The sequence below is a fragment of the Uloborus diversus genome, chromosome 10, assembly GCF_026930045.1.
Source record: "Uloborus diversus isolate 005 chromosome 10, Udiv.v.3.1, whole genome shotgun sequence".
NCBI lineage: Eukaryota > Metazoa > Arthropoda > Arachnida > Araneae > Uloboridae > Uloborus > Uloborus diversus.
Window position 1 is genome coordinate 58,568,486 of NC_072740.1, and position 19,044 is coordinate 58,587,529.

The following is a 19,044-nucleotide window of genomic DNA, read 5'->3' on the forward strand; positions in this document are numbered from 1 at the left end:
AAAAGTGTAAAAAGTGCGTAAAAATGTCATATACATGCAAATGGATTAAGCAAAGAGTAGAAAACACAAGGTTTAAATTGCACAAATTTACAATTTATGTTAGCCACGTGTTTTAGGGCTTCAAGGAAATTTGGGGCTTTTTTTTCCCAAGAATGTCTGAACTTTCCGATGACTATACATTAAAAAGATTACACATTTTTATACAGAAAAATATGGTTCTTGAAACCCTGAAACACGTGTTTGCAATCAGTTGATAATTTGCATTTGTAACGTTGTTTTGACTGTTATTTTGTTGAACAAAGTTAAGTGATCATTTTGTATTTAAAAGCGTATGTAAAGAAATATTCCCAGTCGTGAAATATGTTTTCAGTTTGAACAATAAAAAATTAAATTTTCTGTATAAACTAAAATAAGCCTAAATTGAGTTTTGGTTAGGCTAAATTTAATTTTCAGATATAACACTCTTTTCGGGGAGAACAAAGATCCTGATTTTTTTTCACATATATAAATTAAATAAATTAAAAGGTTTTTGATTACCGTAATGTTGATAGACACTGGAATCATTGGGAGCAATATTTTTTGCTTTCAGAAACCATTGCTCTGCTTCTTCTAATCGATCCTGAAAAATAATTACATAGTTACCACTAATGTAATTCAAATAAAATCGTTGTTATTCAAATTTCTAGAATGCGAATAACTTTAGGCACGGAGAATAAATGAACAAACGGATTGCGGCATGCAAATCACCTTCTCAAGCGTTAATTTAAACAGACTCTTTAATTTCAGATGTCAGGTACACTGTTTTAAGTTTAATCATAAATTACACAACGTCCTTTCAGAATTCCAAGGTTCAATACATGTATATTCGTTGCAGTATTAGTTATTAAATTGCCTGTTATATATATAGATAGATATACAGAGGGTGGCTAAATTATTATACTCAAACTTTTCTGTATTTTATTGTTTTTCATTCCTGTTACATAGTTTTATTATTTGAAAGCATTTTTAAGTTTATTTAAAAGTTTACAGTTCATTCTGGCAACACTTTATTACGTTTTTTCTAAATTTTAAATGCGACACACATCAGTGTCCGTTAAAATTTCAAGTTACAAGCTTCTTCTTGTGAGTGGAAATTTTGGAAAAAAAATTAACGATTCTATATATAATACTAGGTAACTCAATTAGTGATATCATTAATTGAAAGCATGCTCCGCAACATCCAATCAGTGATAGCAGCAAAATTTGGATTTACTGAATATTAAATAGTTATTTTTTTATATATTTATAGTAACAATCAGAAGGTACTTTACGTCTAATATGCTTACCTCATGTTTTAAATAAAGAATGTGTTCAATAAAACGATGTAACAACAATAAAAAGAGCATTGCTTTTCTGGTCCCCTTTCGCATATGATTGGTTTGTCTCAAAATTCAATTAATGCACATTACATTTCCGGAATTAGAAAATTTACGAAGTCACCTCTGATATATACTAGGTGAACAATAATGAATTGTGTCTCAAAAAACATGCTAAATTAGAAAAAATGATAAAAAGTGCTTCGTTCAAAGTATACGTCGTCGCTTCTTGAGCATGTTTCCCATCGTTCGAGCAATTTCTTTCGAGCAAGTAACACGTCATTCTCTTTGGCTAAGATTTATTCGTCGACCCTTTGTTCAAATCCTCCTAAAAATCAAAGTGTTGGTCAGTAATTGATCAATGAAAACAAATTGTAATCAGAAGGAACCAAGTCTGGTGAGTAATTGGTATGGTTGAACTTTTCCAGATGAATGCTTAGGAAGTGTCGCAAACCAGTTTTCCGTACCTGATGGAGCATTGAGCATGAAAAAAAAAAAAAGCTTCTTTGGGGTTACCTATGTCGGTATTCTTACTTTTTCTCCAATTGGAAACATTGTGTTTCCAATTGGAGTGTAACACTCAATATCTCGCGAGTTCTTTTCGGGTTTGTAAATCATCTTTGTAGAACAATGTTTGAGATTCCGTATTTTTGGTTTTTTGGCAGTTTAATACGTTCGTTGTCTGCAGCATCGAAGTCACCATTTTTGAGACGATTAACCATCGTTCACAAGTATAGTACAAATGATATACCAACAATTCCAAAACCATGATTAATCGGTGGAAAATATTTAAATTCATAGTAAAAGTTCAATGTTTTGGACGTTGTATGCACTATTTTCATGAAAATTACCATTATTGGGGCCATGAGATTCAACAAGATTCTAAATTTTTAGTTTTTATATTTTATTATTTTTTCATATAAAAGTTACCATATGGCAGGTTTTTGAGGGGGAAAAATGAAATTAGTAAGTGAAGACTAAACCACGACAAATTAATTAAACACACTTGAAAGAAACTAATGAATAAAGAAAAATACATAAATACAATTATATTAAATATGTAATTCTATGTTATAACGCTATTACTTATTTTTCAAAAAAAAAATGTTATCCTGTGGTACAACCACTGAATACATGGAAGCTGTACGTCTAAAACGTCCCCTTTAATTCACTGAGGAAAGCATAAGCCATCTGTTGAATGCGGGTAAGACAGAAATAAAAGAGTTCTTTGAGGGGGATTTTCCATTTTATCTGTTTTAAAGGGAGCCTTGGGAAAAGAAATATATGCTAAGAGATTCTTGTATTTTGTTGGCAGAGTTTTCTTCACCAAATCGTTTTATCGCTGTTTGCTGAAGTAAAAATAAGGCACACGGGCTGGGAGAAAGACGGTTGAGTCGAGATATCGACGGATATAAAGTAAGCCTGGAACAAGATAACTCTTTTATGTACACTTACCCATTTAGAAAGCAATTTTGCATATGTAAGATGTGCCGGTATATGGTCAGGCTTTACTCTGAGGGCTTCTCTGTACCAGTGCTCAGCATCCATGAAATGCCCCATTTTGAAATATGCTTCTCCTGCAACGAAACAAATTTCGAGTCATGTCAGCATTTTTGGGAATTTTTTTTCAGCAATTCAAAAAAAAAAAAAAAAAAAATTGAGAGACTTAAATTAAAAATTTTAGGGTTTTTTTTTTTTTGGTTAAAGCTCGATTAATACAAGAGTTTGGGAGATTAAATGATTTCAAGTAATTTAGCAAAACAAACTAATGTTTTGTTTCCTGTGCCTAATTACCATACAAAAAATGATCAAAAGGGGTACCCGAATTGCCACTTTTTTTTCTGCCACAATAGCTGTGGCATAAACCTGTCAAAATACCACTCCGCTATTTTAGCAGAATCCCCGACGTATTCTAAAATCTGAAGTTCTCTTTTATGGTCAAATTCGGTTTTCTACCTTGGGCAAGCTTATTTTTCACAACGAAAAACTCATAAACGTACTTACAAAAACTGAAAAAAAAAAACACCCTCGATTTGTAAGAAATTTTGTGCATTAAACCGTGCAAAACGTTCGACTGTAAAGATTGACGAATTTCCAGAGGCAAAAACCATCATTTTATCAGGCAAATTTTAATCACGTTTCAAGACGGTACCTATGCAAAATCGTTTAGCCCCTATCTGCTTCTGCCCCTTGAGTTACATATTTTAAAGTCTCTTAGTGGTATGAGCATACAAATTTCCGCAGCCAGTTCTTACGGTCTTTTGAATTTCATGTTCTTCCCTCCACAGTAATGTACAGGCCATATAAAACTACTTTTCGGCCTTTTCTGCGTTAGAAGCTATATTTTTTATTTAGCTATTTTCTCTACCAAGTTAAAATAATTTTTCAAAGCGATATTTGTATTAATTACATGAGTGTGGTTCCGTAATTTTCCGAAATGTTTTACCACAGTTATAGCATTTTTTTTCGCGTTAATAATTTTCAAATTTTGATGGTTATGGGAAATAGCCACCAAATAAAGGTGTTAATGTACTTGCGTATAAGTAAGCTAAGCCATGAAATACGTAATATTTTGTTTCCTATTATAAAAGAACTGTTCGTAGATTTGTGCGCAACTTCTGTTAGTCTAATAGTCCATTCTTGTCAAAAGTGAGATGCATTGGAGATGCATGAATTATTTTAAACTTGAAAGTGACTCATGAAAAGGTGTAAAAAAAATATTGCATGGAATAAATTCAGCTTAAATTTTACTTGTCGGAAATACAACAAAAAACAGCAAATTGGCGTTGTTAGGAACGCGGGTTCCCAGTAAGGTCAACTCTGAAAAAACGCCAAAAAGTGCTATCAAACGATTTAAAAAAGGAAAAATTCTTGATTGTCAATATAAAAAACATTCAACCACGTTTGATAACTTAAAAGCATTATCAGAAAGTCCGTATTAACTTCCATAGAAATTAGAAAGATTCACCGTCGCAATCGGCCCAGATGCTTGTTTTTTTTTTTTTTTTTTTTTTTTTGTGTCCCTCCTGCGCATAGTTTGTGCAGCATGTGTAGCACAGGATCGTATCCTCCACCCGATCCATTGGTGTCTTAATAAGGACACCTCAGTCGTAATAATGGCAATCACGGGCTTATTGGATTACAGTCTACTTTTCAATGGATATCAAATCACAGGAAAAAATTACGTACACAGCGACATTTTTCTTTTTGAATTCGTCAGCTACATAACAAGCCATTCTAGAACAAATAAAAGCTTTTTTTGTTTTAGTAAACCACAGTGAACCATGAAGAGTACACAATTTACTGTAAAATAAGATCAGGCAGTTAAGAAAAGACGATTTTGCAGTAACTGTTACTGCCTTTGTATAAAAAATTACTTGTTGATAACGTTTTATCATTAGTTAGGCTGTGTGCGGACAAAAAATAGCGATCTATCGATATTTTTTCTGCCCTGCGTTGATAAATTGTGGTGGTTTTAATTATTGGCCTGTATCATCTTATTTTCGCGCCCTTCTTAGTTTTAAATATAAGGGAAGTTTATCGGATAAATGTATTCCAAGTTTAACATAAGTTTTTTTTTTTGATGCAAAATAAAATGATTTCCTAACATTAATATTACATCCAAACAATGTTACTCCTTTCATCTTTAGTTTCCTTACATCTTAAGACACAACTATTTGTAAAGGAATAAAATACAGCACAATGCGTGAAGCAATCGGAAGTGTTTGTTCAAAAAATCAATATAACTTTTTATACAACTTGTTCGAAACCAAGTCTATAAGATCCTGTTTAAACCACTTTGCGAGGTACAACCTCATTTTATATTTAGCTGAAAAGAAAAGCTCTGAATGCTTCTTGGCGTCCTTAATCTGATAATCACTTCCACATTTTCAGCGAAGCGATGGCCGCGATTCAATAGTGGGCTCGGAAAATGATTTATCGCGGAGGGAATATCATTCTTTTCATCAATGGGTGATCTCTGCAACGTTATTGGTCCACACTGATTGATATTTGGAACTGCAGGCTTCTCGTACTAACCCGCTTTCATTAAAAGAAATTTATCTTCTGCGCAATTGTCTGCTTATAGCTTCCAGTATCAAAACTCTGGCAAAGTTCTTTCATATACTTTTAGAAATAAATCAGTAAATGAATTTCAGATAAGTTCATTTTTTAAAGTGTCGTTTTATATAAAAGTAGCTAGTAATATTTTTATGCATTACATGACATTTTTAAAGTTATTCCTCCAGGGCCTGAATAATATTTTGATGACGTCACTGCTATAGTCAAAATGTAAAACTCAAAATGAATAAATACATAAATAATTTTCGCATAGATGATTGAAAACATCGTGAAGATGCTATTATATTCATTTATTCCAGTTTTTGAAGTTTTTAGTGTGAAGTAAACTGAATGAAACATGAAAAACATTTCTTAAAATGTATTACAACTTTTGAGCACACATAAAGGCACAATAATCTGTAATTTACAGGAAGTTATGAAAACTGTTTATAAACATTAAACTGCTTTTTTTGAATGTATGTGTATATTGCAACTGACCTGCCATGCATAACTTTGTGCTACAAAATCTTATGAAAAATAATGTATCGGAAATGTTTTTATTCGGGCTTAAAACCCGTTATCCTCCTAGAACATACATGAAAAAAAAGAATCAGAATAAAAAGGCTTATACGCATTGTTTCACTTGCGATATAATAAATAAATTTAAAGAATAAGTCTGGTCAAGGGAAAAATTTAAGTTCTGCGAGAGCCTTTACCAGTGAATATATTGCTTCAAGTAAAAAGTCTTTTGAAAATAAAAATTTAAGTTATAATTAAACTAAACTTATAACGTTTCTGCTGAGAGACAATATATATAAGTGATTATTTTCATAATCCAAGTATCTTAACAGTTGAAATCAACACTACAGTTGCATGCATATGCTTTAAAATTGTACAGTCCAGCACAGCGATAGCACTAGAAAATTCAGTTATACTATAGAAACTTGCGCTATCCTCAGATTGTCAGAAATATCTAGCATTAGGGACAGTATTATTGTTTATTTTAATGTACCTTGATTTCAGTAGTTAGTATATCGAGGCTAGTCTAATGAGTTAGACATTAATCGGTTATGATCCTGCCCCTTTGTTATAAACCTTTTAAAGAAATGTCTGCATCTTTTTTCCAATAAATCGGAGAAGAAGAGGAAGAAAAATTAATTAGCTGTTAAGTTTCCTTGAAAAATTTCCTGACAAAGATTCCTGATTAATTTTGTTAATATTTCATTTAAATACCAGTTAATGTAAGAATTTTTTTTAAAAAAATAATAAGTTTCTGGATAATTAGTTTAAAAAATCCATATAATGATGTCTAACTTACAAGCGAGTTCCATATTTCATTTTTTTTTTATTTCTCAACTTTATGCAATGGTATAGGGGTTGCTTGTCTGAAAGTTTTTCCCTTTTGTAAGGAAGTGTTGATCTTCGTGTACTTCAACGTTTTGATAAATAAATATTGAAAAGCTTGTTTTATTCATACAAGTAAAACTATTTCATTGTATGAAAGCTCAGAATGTATTGAAAATGGATTGGGGAGCGAATAACGTTATATAAAAGGCTAAATATTTCATCTCTTGAAAGTACTACAGCAATTGACTTTTGTAAGGAAACGATGATCCTCATTTATTTTAACGTTTTTAGAAATTAATATTGAAAAGCTTGTTTTACTACCTTACAAGTAAAAAATATCGCTCTGTATGAAATCTCAAAATATATTTAAAATAGTTTTATTGGGAGGATAACGTCATCTAAAAGGTTAAATATTTCATCTGTTGAAAGTACTTCATCACTTGGCTTTTTTACGGAAATGATGATCTTCGTTTACTTCAACGTGTTTAGAAATCAATATTGGACAACTTGTTTTATTCTTACTACCTAAAAAACATTGCAATGTATGAAAGCTCAGCACATATTGAAAATATTTTTATTGGGGGGGGGGGGGATAACGTTATCTTAAAGGATAAATATTACATCTGTTGAAAGTAAAACAGCAACAGATTGCTCTGACGAATCTAAAAATTTAAATTGCACTTTGCTACAGAACTTACCCATCATATTATATAATGACTGAGGTTGATAATGCTCTGGCATCTTCTGCACTGCTTCGTGATACACTACTACAGCTTCCTATAATATAACATTATCATTAGGTATTCTTTTTAATTTCAATAGTTTTGAAATAACATTCAAAAGGTATAAACAACATTTTTAAACAAATTAAATAAAAATCACCTCGTATTTTCCTTCATCTGCATACAATCTCCCCAAATTGAAGAGGGCAGAAATTCTAGTACTTTCATGCATTTTTGGGTCTTTCAATCCAGCGCTATCTAGTTCAGCACAATGTCTGTACACCTATTTAGAGAGTCAACACTGAAAATGAACTAAACTAAAAGTTCAAATACAGAACATTTTTTTGTTTGAAAAAGTCAATAAATAAATAAAAAAGTACTTACAAAAAGTACATACAAATTGAAAAAAAATAAAATAGTTTCTAATTACTAAATTACTTTTGCTCAGTGAATATTTTTTTTTTTCGGAACTCGGTTTATATTTTTCGCTCAGAGGAAAATGTGAGTAAAAACAGATGAAACGAACGTGTAGAGTTATTTAATTGTATTGTAGAAAAAATTATTTCAATAACATTTGTGCAGCTCATTATATTCTACGTATTATGCAATAAAACGGTATTTCCTATTTCTTTACTATTTTCGAAAAAATATTCAGTCACATCAGGGTCATTCCATGCGAAATGAGCAAATCAGCTGTGACATGTCACATATTTCAATGAAAATTTTTATTTAGGTAAACCATGCATATCTATGAGGGAATGCAAAGTATGGAAGTTTAAAAACGGTTTGTTGCTTTGTTATTGAAATTAGAAGTTGATGCTTACGCTAAGCCTAAATTTTCAGAGTTCATGGCGGACAGTTTGTGACTCAATAACTCCATAAGTTATAAACGTACACTTGAAAAAAAAATATCTCCATATTCTATAAACAAATCTCTATTGGGAAATAGCAAAGTAAAATTTATTAGAATCTTTTTTTGAATCTGAGATATTAACAAAGATTGAAATTTTGCCAATTTACTTCAGATTTCAATTCACTCTTCCAGCTCTTTTAATGAAAAAATAACATTAAAAATGATTCAGATTTAAAAAATATCTATAACTGACTATCTGCTCTAATTTCGTAATTGTTTATTGCTAGAGTATTTTTGTTGCTAGAGTAACTTGAACTAAGGTAAAATTTCATTAGTTACTTCTTTTTATTGTAAGTTTAGCAAAACTAACCATATCTTTCGTGTTTCATTTTCTCAAAAGCATGTTTATGAAGTACTTGCTGAAATGTTTCCTTAATTATTGTGTTGAATTTTCCTCTCCATTCGTGATATATCAAAAAAATAGCTCTTAGAGAACATACTAAGTTTAAAGATATGGGCAGAGGACCATCTCGTCTAATTCACAATAGAATTTGAGATTGGGCTATGAGTTTGAGGAAATTTGTTTTATCCATGAATAAGATATTTGACGAAATACATTTCATCTCCTTTTGGTTTACAGGGGTCTAAAAATGTCATTTTTGTCATTTTTCTGATTTTTGAGGGGCTATAATCTATAAAGGGTACACAAACACACAGCAACATTTACATATTCTTTTTAGCATGGTTGCAGTAATTAGTTTTTGCCGTATTTCATTTTGTGTTTCCGTCCCCTACGCGAGTTATCCCCCTTTGAAATGAGTAAAATGTTTACATTTGACTTTGAACTTCAACCTGTTGCCATTATTTTAATTATTAACTTACAGCTACGTAACTCAGCATGTGGGACTATCAACTTATGCACTTTAACATCAAAGCTTTAAATTAACTATCATAAATGTAATTCAAATAGATTTTGGCCAAAATGCAAAAAGTCCCTTTTTTGACTACGAAAATCCCTTTTGATGACCTTAAAAAAATCAAAGGTCCAGTTGAGAGAAAAAATAAAAGTGGTTTTAAACATCTTTCCTATGCAGCTTTAAGGGATATGAATTTCAAAAAAAAAAATTTAATATGGTCGAGCGCACGCATTCTTCAAATCTGTATGGATGACCCATAAAACACAAAGAAAATGCTATTTTTCTGGATTTTATTTTAAGTTTGGAAATTGAAAACCAATTTCGAGTTTCTTCAAGCAAATAGTAGAAACACAGCTCTATATTCTTGCAAAATTTTAAAGTTGTCTGAATTTTCCTTCATTTGAATTTTTGTGTCTATGTGAAGGAGAAAATCATCATTTTACAAAATGTCACTAAGTTTAAAACTGATTTTGAAGACAAAGGAGTTAAAATACAACTTCAAAAGTAAGGTAGTTTTTTTATGATACCAAGCACATTATTGGGTATTAATTCCAGCAAAGCTAATGCATTCCTTAAAGATTGAGATTGAAAAATAAAATGCTTAATTATGAGAAAACTGAAATATTTTCAGTTTTTGAAACTCGGCTAAAAGTCAACTATAATAACTTTGAAAATTTTACTAATATCAGATTAATTTCTCTACTCCATAGATTGCAACAACATATAACTTTTATGTTTTCATTAAATAGTTAATAAGATACAAGCCTTTAAAAATGCAACATTTAGCATTAATGAGAATGCTGTTCAATTTGACAAATTTTCAATCGCATGTAACTATTCAAATAAAAAATATTAAGCAAAAATATTTTAGATATTTTTATACAGGCATAAAAGGAACCTGTATACCAAATTTCATAAAAATCTGTTACCATGCGGCCACCACTTTTTTGTGAATTTTGCTCATTTCGTATGGAATGACCCATCATTGAAAAATTAAAAATAAAAAACTATTCTTAAAATAATTTTAAAAAAAACGGCCAACAATGTGTTGACACACCAGAAAAATATCAATTGATTTATTAATGACCATAGACTACATTGTACTATAGCCCTTTTCCTCAAGTTTAAATAAATAAAAACATTGGAAACTGTAAACAATCTGTAACTGTTCAGTGTTCACGTCTTACTCTGTACCATCTAACACATTTGACTTTAACTTCACCCATAATAAATTGTCCGTAAGTTAATTCTAATAATAATAATAATCATAATTAAATTTAGAAAAAAACATTCGAATAAAATTGGTGCGTTGAGAGCATTATTTTATATTGCCATATTCAAATCATTCAGATTTTTAAAAGGAACGCTCAAACAAAGATAACGTCTGTCAGAAAGCATAATGACATAATTTTTTTTTTCCAAAGGGATAAATACTTTTTTAGAGCTTTTAGTTAAGGGAACCAGCGATAAATTTATTAGAATTTGATCATCTTTTAAGAAAAGAAGTCAACATAAAACTGAGTTTTTACTCAACAGGAATATTTTTTGAAAGGAGAAAGCATAATCACATGGTTTATACATGTACGGCTATACTATTGACTAAGAGCTTGACTTTTCAGCTAAATTAGTTTTTAGCTGAACGTTAACTTGAAAACTCGCAAAGAAGTATGGTTTCTGCACTGCAGAAAAGTTAACAAAATATTACAGAGTTGAAACAAACAAATAATGTGCCGAGCAACATTGTCATCAAACCAACAAACATTGTCATTACGTACCATTATAAATTTACAAGTGCCGGTAATTTTTTACTGTTGGTAAATTTTGAAACATAAAAGATAGCTGTTGATGTAAAAATAAATATATTAAGGTTGAAATGCGTGTAAATATGCTAGCGTACACACTTTTGTTTTTTGTGAAATATCTTGAAAATCCATTTTACAGATCAATCTAGCATAAGTATGTTCACTAATTCCGTGTGGGATTGTATTTAACTCTAACTGTATCCGCAAAACGTTATCTGTAGCCAAAATTAAAAGATCAAATGGTTCACATTTATATTCAGAGTGTCCCAAAACACCCTGAGCACATTTTTCTTGCTGTTTTTCTAGTGCTATGGCTTAAAATATTGGCTGTCAAACTGAACTTTGAGAAAAGAAAATTCTTTCGTAAGTGCTACTATAAAATTGAGAACATGAGGAATGTACAAAAAGTGTTCAACGAGATAGATCAACAAAACTCACAATTAATTAGTTGATGACTAAGATTCAAAAAGGAGCTCATGAGAACCATTTCGGATGACTTCCGTCATTCACAGCCTCATATGAGAAAGAAAAGTCATTGAAATATTCCTTCAATCTCTTAACATATCTGTTAGGCAAGCGTCTCGTGAGGCAATACGGCGCTCATTGCATTTTAAAGCGTGCTCAAATGAAAAATTTAAAATGAAGCACAAAAATAAAGTAATTTAAAACCAAATATCACCAATTTAAAAAAGGAAAAACTGCACCTCTTAATGACGTCAAACGGAAATACTTTTGTTACTTCTAAGAAGTTAATAATATTATTGAGTAGAATAAGGAGTAGTACACCGAATTATTTTAATTGGAATTTTAACTGATTTTGAAAAGAGTAAGACAAAAAAGACGAAATTTTACTGATTACACAAACCGAACATAACCTTTTAAAAGCTAAAAACTATCATATAACTTAAAAAGCCAAATTTAACATTTTTCCGATTTTTATTGTAATAAACCTAGCAAAAGGACTTAATATAGTTACATTATGTTTTTCTTATAAACCGAAAGTACATTCCATTAAAACAGAGAGTAAATAAAAACCGATGACATTAACTAGGAGCTATCAATTCTATTCACTTTTAACTTCAGATATTTTTTTCTTGTTGATAATAGCTTACGCAGGCTATGAAAAAAACCATGTTGAATCTTTATGGTTAAAATCAAGTTGCACTAAATTGAAAAAGCTTTACTTTTCAAGTTAATTTATAAAGTTCAGCTTTCAAAACAAATATAAATTTTAATCTGGAAAAATCTCTTTTTCCAAATTCGAAGCGATATCTTAACTCCGTCGTATCGACAGAGCAATTTCATTTCACTTTTCTCTCAAAATTTGATTTTTCTTAACAAAAAAAAGGGGGGGGAGAGAAAATCGTATTTTAGAAAACAAACTTGGAGATGCACTATTAACTCTGTGCATAATTTCATGAAAATCGACCAAAAATTATAGGCTGGCCTCTGGCTAGTAACAAGACACACATGAATACAAACTTTCTGCTTTATTATTAGTAAAGATAACTATGCTTGTTTATAAGTGCCATTGTTTTTCTTGAACAGGCGTTGAGTGTCTCTTTCTGACTGCTAAAAACTGATTTTAAAACATAAGTACTCTTTAATACATTTAACTCTTCTGAAAAAAGTTTTGAAGAAAATTCATAAATTCTTACCTGTTTTGCATCATGAACTCGATTGTAACTTGAAAAATGATTTTTTTTATAGCCGGAGTTTTTTTGGAAACAGATTTTTTTTTTCTTTGAAATCTCTCAATCATGTTTTGGAGTGCAAATTCGAAAATTATTAAATTTTGAACTCTGAAAAGGAAAATTGTCTCACTTCCTTACACTTTTCTATCATGCTTACCTCAGCGGCTTCTTCTTTTCTTCCCAGAATTCCGAGAACGAGACCCATATTTAAGTGAGCCACTAAAAACAAAATAAAATTCTATGTATGGTTTTTCCCAAAACTGAGTTTTAAAAATTCTGCAGATCAAACATTTTTAAAAAATTCAGCTAATGTATAAGTTTTTATAATGTCTCAAATATTATCAGTGCACTATATTGCATTTTATTTTTCCATTTACTTTGCTTTTGAATAAACGTAATTAGAAAACCCAGTAATTTTTATAAGGAGGTTAATTTTTAACAAAACTATCGAGAAAAGAATTTTATTGAACAACTAATACTGAAAGTTTACGTGTATGGAAGACATTAAATATTCTATGTAACATTATAAAGGAAAATAGAAATGGCTTTTACTTTGTGAATTTATCTAAACAATTTACTGCAAAATGTAAGCTAATACACAACTCTTACAAAAGTTTAAATTAAAAAGCATACTAGCTTTATCCTAAAAAGAGCCTACGCAGTTTTTTGAAATAACATCGAAAATAAGAACTTCGAAACGAAGTACTGAAAATTGCAAGTATGATCCGTTATTAAAATTCAAAAAAATAAAATAAATAAAATAAAGATGAAACGAAAAAAATCTCTGCCATTGAAGTACATTATAATATGCCGGTTTATTATGTCATATAGAGTGCTTAGATTTTAGAAATCAAATATTTTTCTCTGTTAACTTTACAGCTTCAAATTTTTATTTGTGGCTCAGAATTCCTTATTCCTTTTTAATTATTTTAAACGTAATTTTACTCGTTTATATTTCAAAAACTAATACCTACCTTGCACACTTTACAAAAGGCCGGTGTCGCGGAAAAAGATTCTATCTCTGAAATTAGACATTTCTTCAAAACAAATCTTTCCGACAACATGTTTAAATCACCAATAATTACTTTAATGATTTTATGCTAGCACTATAAACAATGCTCACTCATTTAGGAGAAAAATGGATGTAATTTCTTAAAATAGCCAAATATAATTGCCAAATGAAAAATATTTTGGAAATATCTTTCATTGTTTTGGAAAATTTTATGATTCCCTTATAATCAAGGTTTGCTGTACACTGGCCCTCGTAAAATGTGTTGTTTCCAAAGGCAATAGATTCACTAATGACTTTGAAAGAACGTTTTCTTTGTATGAAAACAAAGGTAATGCTCCACTAATGAGTGGTTAAAATTGATGAGCATATCTTTGTGTTTCTTTGAAAATATTTACACACACTCTGGTTCTGCCACAAAGAAAATCTGAAGCCGTAAAATTAAAGTTGATGCTTTATCTTCAGCGAAACATGTGATAAGATCCATCAGCAGTTACTAATTATTTAAAACAAAATACATATCTCAAACTTCATTTCAAAAATCAATACTTTTCAGGTGATTACATTTTTTTAACGAATTAGTTACTAAAACATTAAGAAAAAATATGTTAAACTACAAAATATCTTTTGACATTCTTGTGCAACTATTAATTTTCATTTCATAAGGATTTTTTCAGAATTAGAATTTTTCTGTTGTAATCCCACACATATGCAGCGTGGAGACTTAATTACCATGTTTTCATACACAAATGAAAAAGACTTAAGCACTTAACTTACCTTTTTGTTCAAGTACCTTAAATTGCAAATGTATTTCTATCAACTATAGTTGAAAGTATGCTATGAAATGCTAATAAATTTTTAGTAATTAAAAAAAAGAAGATGAAATCAAAGGTAAAACAACAGTTCTCTGGTATGGTTTTTCATGCATGAAAAAAAATCATAGCAGAACAGTTTTTCACCTCGATGCTTTTTTTAATGATAGCGTATATGTAGTATTTTAATGCTATTTATAAAATGTTATTTATATTTAAACGTTTTTAAAATCTCAATAATTCATTTTGCTTCGAAAATATCAATCTAAATTTATATTTTACAAAAAAAAAATCATTTAAGTAAAATTTCATTTTGTTGGACAAAATTGGTTATCATTTTCAAATCATGTCAATGTCGCATGTATCATGTAAACAAATAATATAACTCTTACGAGAAACGGTATATCTTTTAATAGTGCTCTACTGTATAAAATGCATTCAATTTTTAATTAAAATTAACTATTACTTGAACATGCATAGTAAATTATGATCAATATAATTTAATAAAGCATTTAAGGGCATACATGAAGTTTCTAAAAGAAGTTAATGGATTTATATTTCAATGTTTTTTTCCAAACCATTTTGATTTTTGCTGCATTGATTATATATACATTAATTATAGGGCAATCAGTTTCCACTTCTACAGCATTATTACTAGTTGAAGTCAAAAGTTTCATCAGTTACTAACAAATATGGCGTTAAATGATTTTAAATCATCTCAAAGACGAAAATAAATATTTCTGAAGAACACGAATCATAGAATAATGGTATAAATCAAACTTCACGATTATGTTAGAATTGAAATCTTAGCATTTAGAAATAATTGAAAAGTCAGAAAAACTTAAAACATTGATACAAAATAACGATTTTATTTACATGATTTTTAAAAGGATCATTTTAAAACACTTACTCAAAAATAATTTTTAAAAATCCATATTCATGGGGATATTTTAAGTCTAAAATTTAGGAAAAGTTTTATCTGATTTTAGCAAGCTAGTTCAAAAAATTGGTTCAGGTGACGTAAACGCGAAACTAACTTCAGTAAATGCTAAAGAGACACAGAACATTTGTGTGATACCGGTTTAGTATTATTGAAGGGAAAATAGTTTTTTCGTTTTTTTTTATTATAAATGAAATTTCATTTTTACCGTATATTAAAATGAGAAAATGTTAGTTTCCGCAAAATTTGGTTTAGATGGTCCTTTATAAGCTTCATGAGCTTGATGAGCAAAAGGATTTTATTTTAAGTTTCAAGAAAATGGAAAAATGCAATGGAAAATGGGGAAAAAGGGAAATAGTACGTTTTTTTTTTTTCTTTTTGTAATCGAATGAAATCGCAAGGTTATTCACATGAAATGTGTACTTCTCTTTGTGCGTATTATGATATGCTTTTAAAAAAAGAAGCATTTTACCATCCATTATTAAAATATAGTTTCCAACTTACTTGCAAGGCGAGGCCTGAATTGAATAGCGAGTTTGTAGCTGTGTAATGCTTCTTCATATCGCCCTTGCTCTTGCAATAATATTCCACTGAAAGACAGGAAAGCATTATTTTTTCTACGAAAGAAAATATTTACGGTAGAAAATTTCCTTTGCAAGTTACTTTTTCAATTTTTTTTTACAGAAATAAGCATATATATGTGTCAGAGTTATGAAGAACCTATTCCCGGAGTAAGAAAACATAGCAGGAAAAATATTTTTTTTTCCATGGCAGTGGCTTGCTTGTAACTTGGAGACACGCGTATGTATTTTTATTGATTTGTTTCGCCTAAGCACGGTCAGTTTCTAAATGAGTATTTCACAGTGGCATTGTAGAAATAGATAAAACGGAAGGAAACTAATTCTTATTCTATGTTTCTCAAATTTTAACTTAAAAGAAGATTATTAAAAGAAGAGGAACTTTATTTATATTAAATTTGTAGAAAGTTCTGATAGAAATGTTTCCTACACTAAAAATACTGTGAATACTGTAAGGAGAAACACGCAATTTATAACAATAAATTACTAAAATAGAGTTTGAAGTGAAGTTCATCTCTAATTTAAAAAACTACGAAAATTTATAATCAATCCTATTTAGCAATCCTAATAGCGTGGATCAAAAAAAAATCGATTTTTTTTTATTTCGGAATAGCGTTATCTCTCAAAAGTTGTAGCTTAATATCCTCAATTGGGGAAAAATAAAAAAAAACATTCTCAGTTGACATCTTCAGTTCGTGCATGAGGCTGAAATTTGAAAAAAAAAAAACAATGTTAAAATTGAATTTTTCAAACAGTTTAATTTTTTTTTCTAACATAAATTATCAGTATATAGCTTAGTTTTAACCTAAAAAAATGTTTTATAGCTTTTATCTAAGATCTTTAGTTCGCGCATACGCCTTGAATTGGGCTGGCTGCCTAAAATTTGAATTTTACGTATGTGCGACTAAAGATCGAATGAAAAAGCTATAAAATATTTTTAGGGTCAAACTACGCTATATCTACTGATAATTTATGGTTGTTGCACACTAAAAATTGAAAAAAAATAAACTTTTGAAAATTTTAATTTTTAACATTTTTAAAAACTTTTAGTCTCATGCGCGTACTGAAGATACCAACTCACAACACACACACAATTTTCCACAATTAAGGTATCAAACTACAACTTTTTTGAGAGGTAACGCGATTCTGAAAGAAAAAAAAATCGATTTTTTCGAACCACCTTATTAAGTAACCGTTCACACAAATTAGGGAACAGTTTTAAAAATAAGTAAATGCATTTGATCTCTCATTATGGTTCAGTATTTAAATTTTTTTAAATTATTTTTAAAATGTGGTTTCTAATGATGCATGGTTATCTGTAAAATAGTAGGATTTGACTTTAACTCGTTATCGAGCCGATAGAGCGAAGCAGCGACCAGACTATTTGAAAGGCAGTGCCACTAGACGACAACTACAAGAGTTTCAGTTGGATGGCTGTTCACGTCGATGCGTAACGTCAGTTTCACTTGTTTTTATACAGGTATGTAAATTTTCATGGCCTCATTTAAACTAAAAACAAACATATACGTCTTAAGTAAAGTATTTGTCTGTTGTAATATTTCGAAAGAGCACATTTAGGAGCTACGAGTGATGTGATAGTTTGTCCATAAAATTCTTTTTTTGACCGTCTGCGTAAAGTTAAAGGGAAAACATGGCGACGGGACACATTTTTGAACACCAAGCGGGGCATATTTTCGCATCGAAAAAGCAGCACGAAGAGGCTGATACTCAAGTTCTAACACAGCCAAACGTGGGTTGTCCCACCCCAGAAGAAGTGAGACCTCTGGAAAAAGCGGGTCCGGAGAAAACAGACCGGCAAAGGAAGAAAGAAGAGAAAGTCGGTCATTTTGACCGACACTCCGGTCAAAGAGCAGCTTAGACTAGAGCAGTAACAAACTAAGCATAGAAAACAAATGAAAAATGAGAATGAAAAGAAAGATAAGAAAAATGTAAAAAAGAGTTTATTTAAGAGACAAATTGGAAAACCTTACAAGCCCGAAGAAGAATCAAGTGATGAAGAGGAAGAAGACTGCTTGCATTTACTGCTTAGAATTGTACAGTAAATCTAAGGCTAAAGATATATGTGTATAGTGCACTCGTTGCAAAAGATGGGCCCACGAGTCTTGCATCAAAGGAAACCATATGTTCTTTGTATGCATTAATTGTGAGTGACGATGACGCTTAATGTCGTTAACAGTCCTACATGTATTAAAATTATTAAGTAGTCAAGTTGGTGATGAGTTTTTTTTAAATGTATATTTACTGAAAATCAGTAAATAACCTACCTTCAAAATATTTTGTTTGATTTCCTAAATTATAATGATATAAGTGCATGCGAAAACTTGTCCCTGTCTATAAATAAGGTATGCGAAAACTTGCCCCGGTCACGGGGCACATTTTCGCACGTGACATAATGACACTTAAAACTATTTTTCTGCAAAACAAAGCTTAATTAACTGATGTAAGTAAATCCACGTTGTAGCCAAGGTTTTCCTGAATGGTGTAGTACAGTTTTTTAAAACTTAGGTAAATAAATAAAAAATAAAAATAATAATTTAAAAAAAAAGCGTGAAAACCTGCCCCGGTCTCCCCTACTGTTGGAGGTAAAAAGGTCAACCTTAAATCTTTTCTTTGAATGTCGGTTGCAGCAGCATGATCTCTTACAAACACGGGACACACTTTTTATTTATACTCAGGTTCAAATAATTATTAATTAGAAGAAATTGCCCTTTTTTTCCTCCTTAACACTAGAAAGACTAAAAATTGCTGTATACCAAGAAAGATTGATGGAGCTAGTGTGGCCCCTCCCAGATCTTTAAGTAAATCGTTACACTGTAAAAAAATTTAGTGTATGTCAACACCAAAAATGGTGGCAACTATTTTAAAGCAAGTGTCGTGTAGTGAAACACCGCAGATAATTCTTGGTGTTTGCTAACACCAAAAATAATCTGTGGTG

General features: G+C 30.3%; 1 protein-coding gene across 1 annotated transcript in view; it reads right to left on the reverse strand.

The window, feature by feature from the left end:
* LOC129231014 (protein O-mannosyl-transferase TMTC2-like) overlaps positions 1 to 19,044 on the reverse strand; it is a gene marked incomplete at its 3' end in the record, with an annotated part of 66,976 nt that overhangs the window by 1,630 nt on the left and 46,302 nt on the right. The window contains exons 5-10 of the mRNA XM_054865260.1: positions 16,015 to 16,100; positions 12,907 to 12,968; positions 7,644 to 7,766; positions 7,460 to 7,538; positions 2,811 to 2,932; positions 538 to 619 (exon numbers count right to left, since the gene is read on the reverse strand). Of these exons, the coding sequence (XP_054721235.1) occupies positions 538 to 619; positions 2,811 to 2,932; positions 7,460 to 7,538; positions 7,644 to 7,766; positions 12,907 to 12,968; positions 16,015 to 16,100 (554 nt within the window). The remainder of the gene's footprint in view (positions 1 to 537; positions 620 to 2,810; positions 2,933 to 7,459; positions 7,539 to 7,643; positions 7,767 to 12,906; positions 12,969 to 16,014; positions 16,101 to 19,044) is intronic.